The sequence below is a fragment of the Rattus rattus genome, chromosome 5, assembly GCF_011064425.1.
Source record: "Rattus rattus isolate New Zealand chromosome 5, Rrattus_CSIRO_v1, whole genome shotgun sequence".
NCBI lineage: Eukaryota > Metazoa > Chordata > Mammalia > Rodentia > Muridae > Rattus > Rattus rattus.
In genome coordinates, this window is record NC_046158.1 from 9130060 (window position 1) to 9146998 (window position 16939).

The following is a 16939-nucleotide window of genomic DNA, read 5'->3' on the forward strand; positions in this document are numbered from 1 at the left end:
CTCTCAAATATCCAGTGTTGAGATTATTGGCATGCATCACCTAAGAAAACTTAAAAAATGTCCTCCTTTGGTTATTTGAGACATAGTTTGTGTGATCCTGGCACTAGCTCCATGGACAGGGCTGGCCTTGAACTTAGACCCTGCATGCCTCTTGAGTACTGTAACTAACGGTGTGCTCTGCTAAATAAATTCTTAAGTGCCAGCCAAATGACCTAACTCTGGTGAACTGGGTCCTATTCCGGGACCCACATGGTAAAAGGGAATGACAGGTTGTCCTGACCTTCACACACACCTAATGTATGCACACAAAATTAATTCCTTTAAAAATGGAACAAAGTTACAAGACATGAAAATCTTTATTTTTAAAAAGAGAATGTATTTTTACATAAATCTACAACAGAGTTCAACTGTAGAAAAAATAAACTATACTTGGGGATACTGCGCTCAACATGGCAAGCAAGCTCCCTCCCTCAGGAGGGGCCGCACACCGGGCCACAGCTGGAAAGACCTCACCACCCCTCCAGAAACCCCAGCAACATGCCCACAACACTGACCAGAAACCAGGCACAACTACCCATAGATGCCAGGGGCCACAGAACCCACGTCAGTGTGACAAGCCACCCTTTAACAATGGCTTCTTCAATGTGACAGTCCATGTGCACATCACCTCCCTCAAGGAAGAGACAATGTACTGGTATGTATGTGTGTGGGGGTCCTTTTCCAACACCTTTGGATTCTTAATTGTGCCATGATGGAGCAGAGGAAGGGCCAAGAGGACCACAGCTGGGGACAGGTCTCAGCAAAGGCAGAGTAGAGCAGCTACTGACCAGGGCGACCTGGCTTCAATACGTATCAGTATTGACCTCGCAAGCTGCCACAACCAGAGCAAACCCAGAATCTCCTTTCCGCCTGTGCCTGTGCCCAGCAGCCTCACCCACCCACCTGGACTCAGACCCTCTGCAGTCTGCTTCGTGTCAGGCCACCTGGGTTTGGCCAGAAGCAGTTGTGAAAATGCTGTGCAGTTCTAGCTTGGCCATTATCTCTTTCTAGCCTGGTCACCTGAGGATCCATTTGGAGCAAGGGCTAAGAGAGGTTTGGTGGATTCAGAGGCCAAGGCAGGAGGCTGTATCTGCTGAGGCAAGCACCAAATTGAACTTCTCCCTCCTGCACAGGTGACCCTGAACCTCATACAGAGATAAAGAGGGTCCAGAACCTCACTACATGGTGCCTTTCCAAGACTTCCTTCCTTCCACTCTCTCAACTGAGGTTCTTCCTCTCGAAACACTTAGTGCCCACACAGTCACGGGGAAGAGGAGGCCCAGCAGGACCCACCTCCCAGAGACTTTTCCAATCCTGCCGGGAGGGGGTATGTTCTAAAGCCCAGATGTGAAGAGCTCTGTCAGAACTCAGGGCCACACCCAGTCCATACCCACCTTTTATTACAGTGTGTGGCTTTACTGAGTGATACCAGTGAGACAAGGGGACACTGCAACCACTGAGAGGTCAGTGTTGACCTATGAACTCCAAAAAAACAAAGGGACTTGACACGGATACAACTTACAACCTTTCTGTGTTTCCAGAAACTCATGGAAGCACATTGGGTACTATTACAGGTAGGGAACTTGAACAAGCAGGCCAGGGCTGGAGGCAGGGAATGGGAGTAGGGCTGTAGGTCCTGTTCCAGTGTGTGCACTGGGCAATACAATACCAAAAACAACAATTACAGAGAAAAACAACCCATGAGGAGTTGAACTCACTCTTGTAATAAAAAATTAAAAAATTTGTTGCCTCTGAGCACAGAACAGACCAGGAACTTCCCCAGGCAGAGACAGAATTGGCAAGAAATATCACAGTGGCTATCAAGACTCGGTGGTATGCACGCCCTTGGCCCGACATCTTCAGAGAGGAGGTGCACCAAGCCTGTCAGCCCAACCTGGCCCCACGCCTCTGCCCCACATGTGTTTCTTGCCAATCTGGGTGGCTTCCTGAAGTCTCCCTTGGAGCCAGGGCTTAGCAGTCACTCTTCCACAGTTTGATTGTTTTGTCATTCTCTAACGCTGCCGAGGCAATGATGTTCTCTGTTGGGTGACAGGCCGTGGAGATCACGACATCTGAAAGCAGAGCTAGTCAGTCACTCCAGGAGAAGCAGTAGCAGCACACGCCTCACCACCCACAGGAGCACAGGGAGCACCGCACGGCTTAGGGGATGCTCAGAACGCCAGGAATAGCACCAAGAACCTCAGCCTTGCTCTGCTTGGTAAGGATCCAAGGGTCCTCACTTCTGTCTACCTGGCCTCCTCACTGGTCTCAGGGCTGACTACGCCCACTTGCCCACTATTTATGAGGTTGTTCTACCTGAGCAAGAGGTGACCACACACCTGAGCAGGGAGACAGACATTAAAGGATGGCACGTGAGGTCCACTAACTCTGCCTATTCCCTCAGGTTCCACAGCAAATGTGGCCAATCCCAGCCAAAGACAACTGCTCTTTCAGAAAAAGAGCCCTCCACTCCTTAGCACTACAAAGGAGCATCTGATATCCCTGCCCTCTTTCAGAAAGTGGGCAGGCAAGAACTAAAATAAGCTCCATAGCTGTACTCACTCAAGGCTGAGCATTTGCCCAGCAGATGGAAAACCAACATCCCTGAAAGAGCCGGGAGCCTCCAGGAAACGTGGGTTAGACACTCTCCATATTCGCTGAGTCCTAGTACCAGCAGCTGCAGACCCCAGGTACCTATGCCTTGTTCCTCCAATGAGGAAAACAAGCTGTACTCCCAGGAGGCTTGAGTCCGACTTAAGACCCAAAGCCAACCAGGCCCAGGACTCTAGGTAAGAGCCCTTAATGCTGCTTTCAAGGCCTCTCAGGTCTGCAGGGCTGGGATGGCAGGGAGAACAGAGTAGCAACACTTGCTTGTGTGTCTCTAAACCCCAGAGACAACCAAGCACCTTGGGGAGCTGAGGGGCTCCCCCTACCCATGCGGCCCATCTGCAATGACTGCCCACCTGTATGACCCTGCAACTTCTGTACGATCTCCTTGGTCTGCAGATTCCAGATATATACCAGGTTATCTTCAGAGCCAGACACGATCCACTGCAGCAGCAAGCAGGCAGCCAACAAGGACAGGCAATAAAGACATCAGGTTATATGCTGGGTAGACAGCACAGGTAAGCTGGCTGGTGTCACTCTAAATGCCTCCCATGCCACCCTCAGTCAGTGGAGCTATCCAGTCACCACCTCATCTTAGATCTTCAAGCATATCCAAGTGTAAGACATCACAGCTCCATCCAAAAACAGCAAGTCTGGGTTTGTTCCATAGGCTGAGGGACGCTTCATAAAGACATGAAGCAACCTGGGGTGGGTGGCCTCTGAGAGCTGGCAGGGTAGGAGCAGCTCAGTGGGAACTCACCTTCCCACCTGTCACGGAGAAGTTGGCAAATATGCAGTACTTCTCATTCTTGTGGCCGGTGTATGTCTTCAGGCACTGAAAAGGTGAGCGTGCGCTGTTAGCACTTACGGTTAGCTTTCATTCCAGAGGATTCCAAATTCTGGGTATACACATCAACCACAGCATGAACATATTCTAAAAACATTCTAGACATACACAAGGCCCAGACTTGGACCTGCAGATTAGTCATTCAGAAAACATGTCTTTAAAGGGAGCTGTGCCATTCTCTCTCATCAAATAAGATGGCTGAGCCGCTCCTGCTACAACTCATGGGTCAGCTACACCACCCTCACCCTGGTACCTGGGGCTGGCATGCAGGCCATACAAGCCACATGCCCGAAGCTCACCTTCCCTTTGCTGTAGTCCCAGAGCTTCAGTGTGCTGAAAGACAAGAGAGTAAAAGTGAAGGACAGGTCATCTTTGGCATGCCCTGCTCCCCTAATGCCACCATATCTCAACAACCATGAGTATCAGGACAAAGGGTCCTTTAGTTCACCAAGTTCAGCCACTCTACGATACACAAGAGCAAACAAAAGGACCCTAATACTTGTAGCTCAGAGACAGACTGAAGAAACAGATCGCTGGCTGTCTTCCCAAAACTAGAAGCAGAATGTGGAAAACCATGTTGGCTCCAGAAACGCCAGTTTCTCTCCACAGGAAAAGGCTCATGTCGACCTTGGGGAAGGAGTGGGAGGCTAACCAGGATAATGCCAATCAGGCAACTCTCAAGAGCCAACTAGGCATGGTTCTTTGGAGACCTTGTACAGTGTACACCAGAGGGGGTCATCATGTATGGCAGTGAGATTCTGCTACGTGAACATGCTTGGAGGCTGGGAATCGGCAGAACAGCCTAGGCCTCAAACCCTTCTCATACTAAAACTAGAGTGGACAGTCCTTTCTTCAACCCCTCAGCCCACAACCCAGGAACAGGCTCTAATGCACAGATATAAAACAGCTCAACTGGACAACTTGGAGAAGAAACAACACAAGAGGAGAGGAACCCCACCAACAAAAGCTGTGAGATCGCTCTCAGGGAACCAAAGCACTCACTTGTCCAAAGTTGCAGCCAGGATGTACTTGCCATTTGGAGAGAACTTCACGAAGGACACCGGAGGATTGTCGTCATCTACACAGAAGACAGACAGGCTGACCCTTGGCAGAACTGAGATGCAGTCAGCTCCCAGTTACCCATGTCGACTGTGATGCCCCTGCCACCATCACTCTTGAAGGACACCAAAGAGCTCTGACATCCATCACCTTCCCTGGCTGTTCACATTCTTAAGTCTTCACCCAGTGCCCTGCCAATACAGGCCTCCACCACACATGAAAGGAGGCCCAAAGCTCTCCAGCAATGCTCAACTGATCCCCTGAAGAAAGCTGCCTGACCTAGGGTGGTCTTACAGATAGCCTCTCATTCTTCAGTCAAGCATGCTCTCCTCCTTTCTTGATGGCCGTGCCTCTGCCTCCTGAAGACCAGGCTGCTGACTTTAGCCTCAGCATTTGGCAAGTGGAGTTGCACTGCTGAGGAGCCAGGCCTCCAACAAAGTGCCCACATAAAAGCTTCTTCCCAGGGCACAGCGCTCGCTGCCATGTCCTTCTGCACAGTGGGCCTGGGGTCTGCCCCTCAACTGGGTAAGGAGTGTGTGTCCTGAGGTGGGCCTGCCTAGCCCAGGAAGCCAACCAGGCCTTAAAATGTGCATACAAAGACTGGTGTATCCTGACACATATTACCACAGGGGGGTTCAGAGGGGGGCTCCGCTTCTTGTGACTGGTCACAAACACTGAAAGGGACATGAGAGAGTAAGGCCAGCTAGGCCACGTAAGGCTATTAATTGAGCTGACATGGAGCAATACCTGTGTGCCTTCCCAGGCCACCTCTGAAACAGACACCTGCAGGAATCTCTGACGTGTGCCACACCTCTAATCCCACCCAGCATTCCGGGACCAGAAGAGAGGCGAATCTCAGAGTTTGAGGCCAGCATGGACTACAGAGTGAGTACCAAGACAGACAGGAATACAGAGAAAAACTGTCTGAACAACCCCTCACCCCCTGCAAAAGAATGTCTAAACCTCAATATATGAAAGAAGAGAAACAGACCTTGGGCCAAATAGGCCTACCTACCTCAAGCTAGGCCTTACTGCCCACTGTCTGCACAAATCTAATCCTGGCTATGTACCTGGTTGTCCATCACAGACCAGGGTTTAGCCAACAGCAGGTATAGAACAGGGCACCTACAAGTTTCAACGGCTGCTGAGATGGCTCTCGTGTTTGCTGCACAGACCCAAAAGATCCATAGTAGAAGAGTCTAACTCTTTAAAAGCTTTCTCTGACTTCCCCAAGGGTGCTGTGACACATGTACATGTATATATTGGGACATGGATGGACCAGACGGATGGACGGACACACACACACACACACACACACACACACACACACACACACACACACACACACACACACACAATTTAAAAAAAAAAAAAAAAAAAAAAAAAGATAGACTTTGCAGGGCACGGTATCACAATCTTTAATCCCAGAACTCCAGAAGCAGAGAAGCAGGTAGATCTCTGTTGAGTTCAAGACAAGCCTGGCCTACAACATGAGCTCCAGCCCAGCCAGGGCTTCACAGAGAAACCCTGTATGTTTAGAGGGGAAGGAGAAGGGGAGGAAGTGGAGGACACCAAAAGCCCGAAGAAACTGAATTTTACTGTTCCCTAGGACAGTTTTTTTTTTCTTTTCTTTTCTTTTTTTCGGAGCTGGGGACCAGGGCCTTGCGCTTGACTGAGCTAAATCCCCAACCCCCCTAGGACAGTTGTTTAACTGAAGCAAGTGTAACCAACTCTAGCATTCCCCACCCTGTGGTGACCAACCTGTTGGAGCGCCTGTGATGGCTGCGTCTAAACTGGATATGTACCTACACATCATTCCAACAGCAACCACTACCTCCTGGCCTCTGCTACAACTGTATACCCAGTGTTTTAAACCACAGTACAAAGTACACATGTCATGTGCAAACACTGCATCATCTCACAGAAGGGAGCCGAGCATCTGGGGACTTTGGGAGCAATGGAAAGTCTTACAATGCTCTCCCAGATACTGGGGGGTGACTAGACTTACTACACGGCTTTCTGAGTAGTGACCTTTGTAGCTAAGACACAGCCCTACGAATGGAGGATGACAAAAGGTAGCAGATGTTTACAAGTGTTGATAACACGAGTACTAGGTGTGGGTTGGAATAGCTGCTACCAGAGAGCACCAGAGGTCCCTGGAAGACAAGATTGAGGAGGGGGATGGTTAGGACAGGACATTACTACCTGACTGCTCTGAAAAACCAGTTAAGCCAAAGAGTAGACACACAACAAGAACTTAAAACTCAATATTCCAGGGTGAATAAGTTTGTGTCCCCAAACTTATTAAGTGAAGACTATTCACAGCTGCAGTAAGTGGCTGTTTTGGAGAGAACATCACACAAGTGATGGCTGAGGGGCCTAGGGGTGTTAAATGAGAGCATGTCACTAAGAGTTGGGCACAGGGGGCTGGAAAGATAGCTCAGTGGTTCTAGAGGTCCCGAGTTCAATTCCCAACACCCACATGGTGGCTCATAACCGTCCCTAATAGTATCCAATGCCTTCTTCTGGTGTGTCTGAAGACAGCAATGGTATACTCACATAAATAAAATAAATAAATCTAAGAAATAAAAAAAAAAAAAGGAGTTGGGCACAGGGAAACACAAGGTGTACACGCCATCTGCAGGCCAGAGTAATGTCAGAAGTTACCACACCCACACCACATTGCCTGGCCTAAATGAGCTCCTATCTTCTCTGCTAACTCAGACATTCTATCCTAGAACCTGGTAGGCCAGAATAGCTACACTAGTTTCCCTAGTAGTCTAGGGAGGTAGCCACTACCACAATGGCCAATCTACCCCCCAAAGCCAGAGTGGTAAAGAAGCAGGGCCTGCCAACCCTTTACCTGGCTCACCTCAGTTCTGAGCTCCAGACTAGCCAAGGAACACCCTTCCCAGCCCACTCACCTGTGAGCCCAGACCTGTCCTGCCAACACCCTGCCCACCTTGCAGTACATCCTAGTACTGAACATGTAATGTGTCCCCAACTCCAGGAGAGAAGGAACACAGGTAGAGGAGGCTGCAGGGCCCCAAAGAGCTACAGTCACGATCCAACGATGTAAACCATGCCAAGGACTAACCCCGCATGAGTATGAGAGGCAGTGGGGCAAGCTCCATGGGTGGCTTTAGTAGTCAGGAAGAGTAGGACCACAAGTCCTGCAGAGTAAGGACCCAGGACAGAAGGAAAAGATGACTTCCTGAAAACAAATACTCTAGGACCACCAGGACATGGCAGCCACCCATCTCCACAACCCACCAGAGAGAGCACTCACCAATGAGCGTCTTCAGACATTGGCCAGAGGCAGTGTCCCAGATTCGGCTGTCAAGCAAGAAGATAACGTATGAGAATTGCTGGTGAGCGCCGTCACCGATCGGTCCCACGCTCTCTGGAGGGCATTTCCCCCAATTCCCATAGTGCTGCACTTCGCCCTTCACCCACAGACTTAACAATCACTCTGTCTCTGGAGACTGAGCGAGAATAGAATGTGCACGCATAGGACTCAGGACTTCACCTGATGACACCTGTACTCTAGCTAGGATTATACAGACCCTGTCTCTAAAGAGAAAAGATAGGGCTAGAGAGATGGCTCAGCAGTTAAGAGCACTGACTGCTCTTCCAGAGGTCCTGAGTTCAATTCCCAGCAACCACATGGTGGCTCACAATCATCTGTAAAAGAATCTGATTCCCCCTTCTGGTGTGTCTGAAGACAACAGTGTACTCACACACATAAAGTAAATAAAACGAGAGAGAGAGAGAAAGAGAGAGAGCGAGCGAGAGAGCGCACGCTATATGGTAATGGTGCACCCCTTTAATCCCAGCACTTAGGAGACAGAAACAAATTCAAGGCCAGACTGGTCTACAGAGGAAGTTTGGGGGCAGCAAGGGGACAGCGACTCCCTGTGTGTGTGTTTGGTGATGGATGGGGGCAGCACAGCAAACAGCAACTGTACTTCTTCCCAAGCTGACCTCCCATGCCGTAACTCATCCTCAGCCTTCCCCAGGCTAGGCCCTATACCATTCCTCAGAGAGGTAATCAGGCTCTCCTCTCAACACTCAGCAGGACCCCAACAGCAGCCTCTCCACATCTCCCCCTTCCCCAGGGACTTCCACTCTTGGGACCAGCTGGTCTGCTCCCTCCTCGCTTCCCGCCCAGTCCCTCAGCACAGGCCCACTGACTCACCTCTGCAGGCTGTTTTACTTTTGAGCCTCACGCCTCAGCCTTAAAGAGGGCATAAGCTGCTATGACTGGAATCCTATAGGTGCTTTTTAAACTCACTTTTGTTCAATAAGCAAAATACTAAGGAACTGAAATCCAAGTGCATTCTCCACACAGGCGCATGCTGACATAACTCCATCCTGACCTCTGCAGGCTGTGTGCTCAGTCAGTCTTGCTCTCCACGGCTCCTCGCCTCTCCTATCATAGCCCTAGCTAGCACTTCCCCATCATCTACCTGGTTCATTCCAAGTGAAAAGAGCAGCCACCAGGAATCCTGGCAAATGTCTGACCCTTCCTGCTGGACAGCAGCAGGTCCTGAGGTTCCAGAGAGGCTGGGCTGTGCAGACTCGGAATCGATTCTGGCCTGTCACTTACTGCCTGTACTATGTTCACCTTTACTTTCCAAGTGACAAGTGAGGATGGCAAGAATTCAATGTGGCAAGGGAAAAAGGACCACATAGTTGACTTTTTAGTTTGTTTTTATGTGCCAGTGCCTGCATTTGAATTTCAGAACCACAAAATGTGACTATCACTGATTAATTATAAGATCCCAGGACCCCAAAAGTACTCTAGACTATTCATCACTTCCTGTCTTTCTCCAGGGTCCACTTAGGAAGAAGGGCCAAATGCAGTGGGCTGCTGGAGTCTTCCAGTCCTCTGTGAACTCAGGGTACCCTTCTCTCTATTGCTCATCTTTAGTCTTAACTTTTAGTTCTACCTTATCAAAACACGCATTACATATCTGTTTCCTGTTTCCACTCCATTTTTCTGTCTTCCTTTCCAGTGTACTTCTACCTGGGGTCTCTTGGGCTACTCTGCCTATGACAATGAAAGCACACTAACACACATTGGGCTAGCCCAACTGAAACAAGCTTTAATGGACTTATCTTTTCAAAGAACTGTCCCTTTGCTCAAGTTTGTGCCACCCCCAAACAGAGGAAATGTTTAGTTTGCATCACTCAACGCTCTATGTGGCCAGTAAACAAGTAAAGTTGCCAACCGGCTTAGCCAAGTCCCAGCCCAGCCCTGTGCAGTCAAAGGCAGAGCTCCAGCTGAGCAATGGCAGCAAGGCTCAGCTCCACCTGCTGCAGCAGCACAGGGCTGTGAGGCCCGACACCTCTCCCTGTTGTTCTAGGCTTTGCTTTCTGCCTTTTGGTGGCAGTGCTAGCTAGGGCACCCAACTTTCTAGTTCCTTTGGTTCACTCTAGGCCCCTCTTCCCTATCCTGCCCTTCAAATCAATTATGAGGATTTTGCTGCACAGATGTCACCCTGCTCGAACACTTCATTTTAGGTGTATTTTTATAGCATCCAAGCAAAGTCTTTGCAACCTCAAGCCAAGGCCCTGAGTGAAGATATTCAGCCAGCCCATCATCCCCGCCACACATAAAGCAGTGTGCCTCACTCACCTACCACACTACTTACCTTGCTCTCTTCTGTGGAACATCGACACATACTGTTATGAGGTCTCCAAGCTCAAAGTGCAAGTAGCACACTGTATTCCCAAGCCTGCCTGTGACCTGCACTCTCCCGTCTTCTGAAGAACCCTAGGCACTTCTATCTACAGTCATATCTACAATGCTGTCCACCACTAAAGCTCTGCACAGACCACATCTCTCCCACACAATGGGGTCTGCTGGTTCACCTGACCAGAGCTCATGGGATCTATGCACAGCACCACTGCACAAGAGCTCAGCCCGTTGACTCACTTTCTACAGCTTTGAAAGGGCACACTCAAGGGCATGCAAGGAGCTCACAGCTCCTACTCTGCTCTGGGTTGCCTCACCAATCATCCACATTTCCACCAGCTCCTTCATAGCGTCTCACCCCCTGAACTCTGTACCAGATCTGTCAATGACCTGCAACCAGTGGGGCCCAGGCTTCTGGAAGATAAGGCATGTTTCCTCTTTTTGCTGCAGCACAGAGCTGGAACAGCACACAGCAGGCCACTCACTCCATGAAGAGTCACTCACCAGAGGCCATCATAGCTACTGGAAACGATCAAGGATCCATCACGATTGAAATGAACCTGTAAGTCAGAGAGGAAGAGAAGCTGATTTCTAATTAGTATGTGTCTCTGGATCCAAAGGTATCCCGCCCACAGAGCTCAGTCACTGTGATTCCCTTTGAGCACCTGACAAACTGACAAGGCCAATACAACGTGTGTGTGTGTGTGTGTGTGTGTGTGTGTGTGTGTGTGTGTGTGTGAGAGAGAGAGAGAGAGAGAGAGAGAGAGAGAGAGAGAGAGTGAGAGTGAGAGAGAGTGTTTGTGTTAAGTGTAGAGACCTCCTTTCTCACCAGCAGGGAGCAAACGCTCAGTCAGGAACGGTCCATAGGTGCTCTGCGCTCCCTCATGCCACTCCAGATGCTGTGTCTACAGTCCCAGCAATGAGACCCAGGCCACCATAAACTGTGGCTCGTCCAGGCCAATATCCAAATTTCACTGTGAGCCCTGGTGCCCTTCGGGTAGCTCCAGGCCCTTATTACTTACTGTTTTCAGTGTTTGTCATCTTCTCTTTTTGAGACAGAATCATGTAGCTATGGCTGATTGAATCCACTATGCAGCTATGGCGTCTAACTCCTAATCCTCCTGCCTCTGCCAAAGTGCTAGGGTTACAAACGTGTAACCATGTTTATGCAACACTGGAGATGGAACCCAAGGACTGGTGCATGCTGGGCAAGCACTCTACCCAGGCACCAGATATTGGGTCACATTCCAGTCCTGCTTACATCTTAGTGCCAAGAACGGAGTCTATCTCCCAAATTTCTTTAACTTTCGCTTAGTCTTTGATAGGCGTAGCCCAAGGTAAACCTTTCTACAAATGAACTCTCAGTGCATGCATGGTGACTTGAGAAATGTCCAGCTTCAGCTCCTTGGGCTCACAGGCATGTAAAAACCTTACAGCAGCCGTCAGGTTCCAGGGCCTCTGCCGTCACACACCTGATGGGCCAGCACTGGAGCCCGAGGTCACTCTCTCCTGTTGACCAGTCACTCAACCACAACTCTAAGTCACATAGTGCTCCTTTCCTTAAGTTAAGGCAATGATCTATCCACACTTATCTCTATTTTCAATACACAAGCAAATTCTTACTAAGACATAATAGGGTAAGGGGTCAACGTGGGCACCTGACTTTTCCATGAAGCCGATGTGCAGGTAGCACCTTGGAGTAACAAGCAAGCAAGCCCACAGGGCACTCAGACCATCCTGGACCAGTTACTAGGACTCTCTGCTGGGGATGAGGCACAATGAACAGTTAAGGGGACACGGATACAATGACAACTCACAGGCCGAGGCTATAGCTTGCTGAGGCACAGCAAGCCCTGTGCCACTCTCTTCCTGCTGCCTGCTGATCTGGATGTAGAACTCTCAGCTAGTCCTCCAGCACCAGTCTGCCAGCATGCCACCATGTTTCCATCATGATGGTGATGGACTAAACCTCTGGACTGTCTGTCAGCCAGCCCCAATGAAATGTTGTCCTTTACATGTGTTCCTGTGGTCCTGGTGTCTGTTCATAGCATAAAACCTTAAGGCACAAAGGCAGCTAGATCCATCTCTGAGTTCAAGGCCAGACTGCTGTACATACTGAGTTCTACAATAGCCAGGGCTATCCTAGAGCAGGCTTTAAAAAAAAAGAATTTTTTTCTTCTTGTACTGGCTAGTTTTATGTCACCTTGACACAAGCTAGAGAAGAGGAAGGCTCAACTGAGAAAATGCCTTCCTGAGGCTGGGCTATAGGCAAGCCTTTCCTAATTAGTGACTGATGGGAGAGGGCCCAGCAGAATGAGCTGGTGGTCCTGGGTTCTATATGAAGCAGGCTGAGGGAGCCATGAAAAGCAAGCCAGTAAGCAGCACCCCTCCTTTTCCAAGACAAGGCTTCTCTGTGTAGACAGCCCAGGCCATCCTAGAACTCACTCACTCTGTAGTAAATTCTGCCCCTGCCTGAGGGCCAGCACCGCCCTGCTAGCAGCACTCACTCCTCCACAGCCTATCAGTCTTGCTTCCAGGCTTCAGCCCTGCTTGAGTTCCTGTCCTGACTTCTTTCAGTGATGAATTACGACATGGAAATACAAAGAAAATAAACTCTTCCCTAACCTGTTTTTTGATCATAGTGTTTCATCACAGCAATGATAACACAACTTAGAGCACTTCAGTCTGCTTTCGGTCACTGTTTTATCGGAAAAATAGAAACCCTAGAATCCTACCACACTCATTAAAGCTAATCTACTCAAAATTCTCATGGTTCCCTTATTCGCCAGTCACCCTCACTCTGAAAAAGTCCATTGAAGGACATCGCCCTTTAAAATCCCTGTCATCTACCTACCTCCCAGTCCACACAGTGCCCCATGGCTCCCCATTATCCCCATGTACCACAGCACACAGGGCCAAGAGGTATCTGGGCCTCTGGTCATTTGGATGCTGCTACATGTAAGCAAATCAAGTTAACCCATTCAGAGGGAATTCTGCTGAGAACATGTTAGGAGGACTCACGGCTGAGACTGGATCCGAATGGGCAGGCAAAGTCTTGAGGCACTTCCCTGTCTTCACATCCCATATCCTCACACTTTCATCAAACTAAAGGTGAGACAGGACATTAAAGTGACTCTACAGAAACAGAGCAGCAACAGTGTGATCCCTGAGACCCAGAACCTGCCCCCACCTAGAAGCCAAACTGCCTACCCCAACCAAGCACCAGAATATGACACTGTACACATCACCCTTGGAGGAGAAACCCACGCACTTACAGACCCTGAGACGATGAGGTTGGACTGGGGGTTGAAGTTGCAGCAGAAGACATAGTTACTGTGGCCCTTTAGGGTCTTCAGACACTTTCCCTAGAACACATAGCATACATATCAAGGCCTGTGACTTCCAGGGGCTATACACCCAGAGACAAACTTGTAGCACATCTGAAGGCCTACCCGAGACCAGCCATCCACACAGCCAACTCATCTCAACTATAGGCACTCCCTGGAAGATCAGTGTCACTTACGGAACTCACGTCCCAAATCTTCAAAGTTTTATCATCAGAGGCAGACACAAGGAGGTTAGAATCTGATGACCAGGCTACATCAGATATTCCCTTGGGAAGGAAAAAAAAAAAAAAAACATATGATTACCACCTTGTGGAACAAAATCCAAATGACCAGTAAAAGATCAGCTGGAACTAATTTATGCACCATGCTGTCAGGAAATCCAGCCAGTGTTAGCACAATACACCTGGCCCAGAGCCAGAGGCCACTACTCTCAGCTCTGCCAACTTCTTAGACTCACTCACCTGTGGAGGCTCAAAGTGCTTGTGCTTACACTAAAAATATAAGGAGGCCAGGTGTGCTAGTACAAGCCTGATTCTTAAGACAGGACTGCAGTTCCAGACCAACCTGGGACTACTCAGTAAGACCCAGAACCCACTAGACTTAACAGTCCCGATAAGCCAAGTGATGGTGCACACCTTTAAACGCCTGCACTAGAGAGTTAGAAGCAAAGGCAGCAAGCTATCCAAGTTTGGATCTCCAAGTTGAAGGCCAGCCTGAGAAAGTCACAGGACAGCCAGGGCACCCAGCCACCCTGCTCAACACCTAGTACACCTCGTAGGAAACCTACCAGTTTGTGACCAGATATAGTTTTCTCAAACTTTCCGTCATATGCTCCCCAAATTTTAATGAGTTTATCAGCAGCTGAAAGGAATGGAAGGGAGTTGGGTCAGAGAAGGTTGTGGCTATTAAGTCCCCTAAAGTAAGGCCTGGGCCACTCAATGAATTAAATGTGGGCACGGAGGTACCTCCCTTACTGCAAAGTGGCAGTAGCCTATGAACAGGCAATTACTTCAGTTCCATACAAACATGCTGAATGCGGAGAACCCAGAGACCAGGGACAAGTAACACAGTCCGGTCTCCTCATCCTCCCTCCTCCCACAAAGCTCAGACAGCCTCTCCACCAGCAAAGGACTGAAGGATACTCACAGGAACTTGCCAGCCACTCCCCGTTGGGGCTGAACTTCACAGAGGACACAGCTTTTGTGTGGCCAGCCAGGGTGAACTTCAGGGCATAGTTTGGCTTAACAGGTGTAGGCTGTGGGAAACAGTTTGGATTAGCCAGAGGCAACTAACACCAATCAACTCTCTCGATGCCCAAAGTGTAATCAAGCACGGCTGGTTCCAATCTCATACACAAGAACTTACTACAGGGGCTGGAGACGGCTCAGCGGTTAGGAGCACTGACTGCTCTTCCAGAGGTCCTGAGTTCAATTCCCAGCACCCACATGGTGGCTCACAACCACCTGTAATGGGATCTGATGTCCTTTTCTGGTGTGTCTGAATTTACAGTGTACTCATATACATAAAATAAATAAATGTATCTTTAAAAAATTTATAAAAAAAACCTTACTACAACCTTCTCTGATGTCACCCTTCAAACTGTCAGCGTGAACCTATCACTTCTCCTCAAAGCTCCCACTTTCCCTGGCATCCCTACCTTTAGCACACCAAGAATCTGTAATTTTTTTTGGCCAGATACGGTGGTGCATGTCTTTAATCCCAGTACATGGAAGGGAGAGGGAGGCAGAGGCAAGCAAATCTATGTAAGTTCCATACTAGTTTGGTCTACATGATGAGTTGCTCACCCGCCAGGACTATAGGGAGACTCCGCCTCAAAACAAACTGCACTTTTTGATAAAATCCCCCATCATCTTAGGTTTGGGACTCCCTGGTGTACACCTAGCTGCTCTATGTGACCACTGCTGTGTGCTCAGAAACTGACAGCATACCTCACTGGGCAGAGAAGTCTAGACTAATGAAATAAGGTCCCTGAGACTCTCTCCATCCTGTCTACCACAGTGGTCCCGGTGGGACATACCTTGCTCTGTGTGGCTGATGAGGAAGGAGTGGGCTGTGCTCTTGCAGCCTCTGTCTCTGGTTTCTTCTCCTCCGTGGCCATGGCTCTGAAGCCCACAGGGCAGGACACCGTGAAGAGGGAGTCACAATGGAAGAGGCCGTCAGCTAACCCGTACTCTATAGTATGGGACCTATAAACAAATCCTCTCTTTAATAAAGGTTGTTGGAGAAATGGCTCAGTTGTTAGGCTACCAAATGCTGTTCCAGAAGACCAAGTCTGATTCCCACTTGTGGGCTTACAACTATCTGTGCGTCCAGCTCAGAGAATCTGACACCCTCTTCTGGCCTCTGTAGACAGCATGCACAAGGTACACGGATTTACATAAAGAGGGGAAAACCAAAGTAAAATAAAATTTGCCCTGGTGTGGTGGTACACACCTTTAATTCCAGTACTCGGGAGGCAGAGGAAGGTGTATCTGTAAGTTTGAAGCCAGCCTGGTCTAAAGAGTGAACTCCAGAACAGTCAGGGCTACACCGAAGAAATCCTGTCTCAAAACAACAAAAAGGTTCTTGGGACTGAGCTGTTCATAGAAGAGTGTTCACCTAACATGCATAAGACCACCTCACCCCCCACAAAAAACAGTGACTCTAGGGCTGGAGGGATGGCTCAGTAGTTAAGAGCACTGACTGCTCTTCCAAAGGTCCTGAGTACAAGGCCCAGCAACCACATCTGTAATGAGATCTGATGCCCTCTTCTGTGTGTCTGAAGACAGCTACACTGTACTCAAACAAAATAAAAATAAAAATATTCCCAAGAAAACGGGTAAAAAAAAGAACATGACCGCTGCACTGAACCCTACAACAAATAAACTGCTCCAAGCTGGGGATAACTGTCCCGAGGCTGCAGCTTCAGGTGCTCTGTGTGATGGATGGTCTACTCTTGAACCTTCTGTGAGCCTAAGACTTAAGCTTCAAGAAGGCTTCCCACTGCAGTATACAGATGTGTACCGGAATGTGAGCTCTGCTTCAAAGATTCCTTGATACAGGTTTTTAAAAGGCTTTCTAACAGAAACAACAGGTCAAGTGACAAGAGTAAACCTTCTGTGCAGAAGTTTGGGAACTCAGGCAAATTCTAAAATATACCCAAAGAATTTGAGGAAACACAGGAGTCTTGTCTGTACCTGGTGGCCTCCACCTCGGCTCTTTGACCTCACAGGCTGCAAACTGCCTTCTACAATGCTAAGAGCATACAGAGCTCAAGGACTCTTGCACAGAGTACTATAAAAAAGAGCTACAAGAAAGAGTACAGCAAAGTAGACACCG

General features: G+C 49.0%; 1 protein-coding gene across 1 annotated transcript; it reads right to left on the minus strand.

Annotated features, from left to right (window-relative positions):
* Nucleotides 1-337: 337 nt before the first annotated feature.
* Wdr5 (WD repeat domain 5) lies at nucleotides 338-15813 on the minus strand. Its single transcript, XM_032902982.1, has 13 exons — nucleotides 15639-15813; nucleotides 14747-14855; nucleotides 14388-14461; nucleotides 13777-13866; nucleotides 13529-13618; nucleotides 13275-13358; nucleotides 10758-10813; nucleotides 7842-7888; nucleotides 4496-4571; nucleotides 3793-3826; nucleotides 3407-3481; nucleotides 3003-3090; nucleotides 338-2111 (listed from the first exon to the last, which is right to left on the minus strand). The coding sequence occupies exons 1-13, from the start codon at nucleotides 15717-15719 to the stop codon at nucleotides 2011-2013; spliced, it is 1005 nt and encodes a 334-aa protein (XP_032758873.1). The 5' UTR covers nucleotides 15720-15813; the 3' UTR covers nucleotides 338-2010.
* Nucleotides 15814-16939: the final 1126 nt, after the last annotated feature.

Coding starts and splice junctions, on each gene's coding strand:
- Wdr5 (XM_032902982.1), bottom strand. CDS start 15,719: ATGGCCACGGAGGAGAAGAAACCAGAGACAGAGGCTGCAAGAGCACAG. Junction 14,462..14,746: donor GGAGTGGCTGGCAAGTTCCT/GTGAGTATCCTT, acceptor CATTCCTTTCAG/CTGCTGATAAACTCATTAAA. Junction 2,112..3,002: donor GAAGTTGCAGGGTCATACAG/GTGGGCAGTCAT, acceptor CTCTGCTTTCAG/ATGTCGTGATCTCCACGGCC.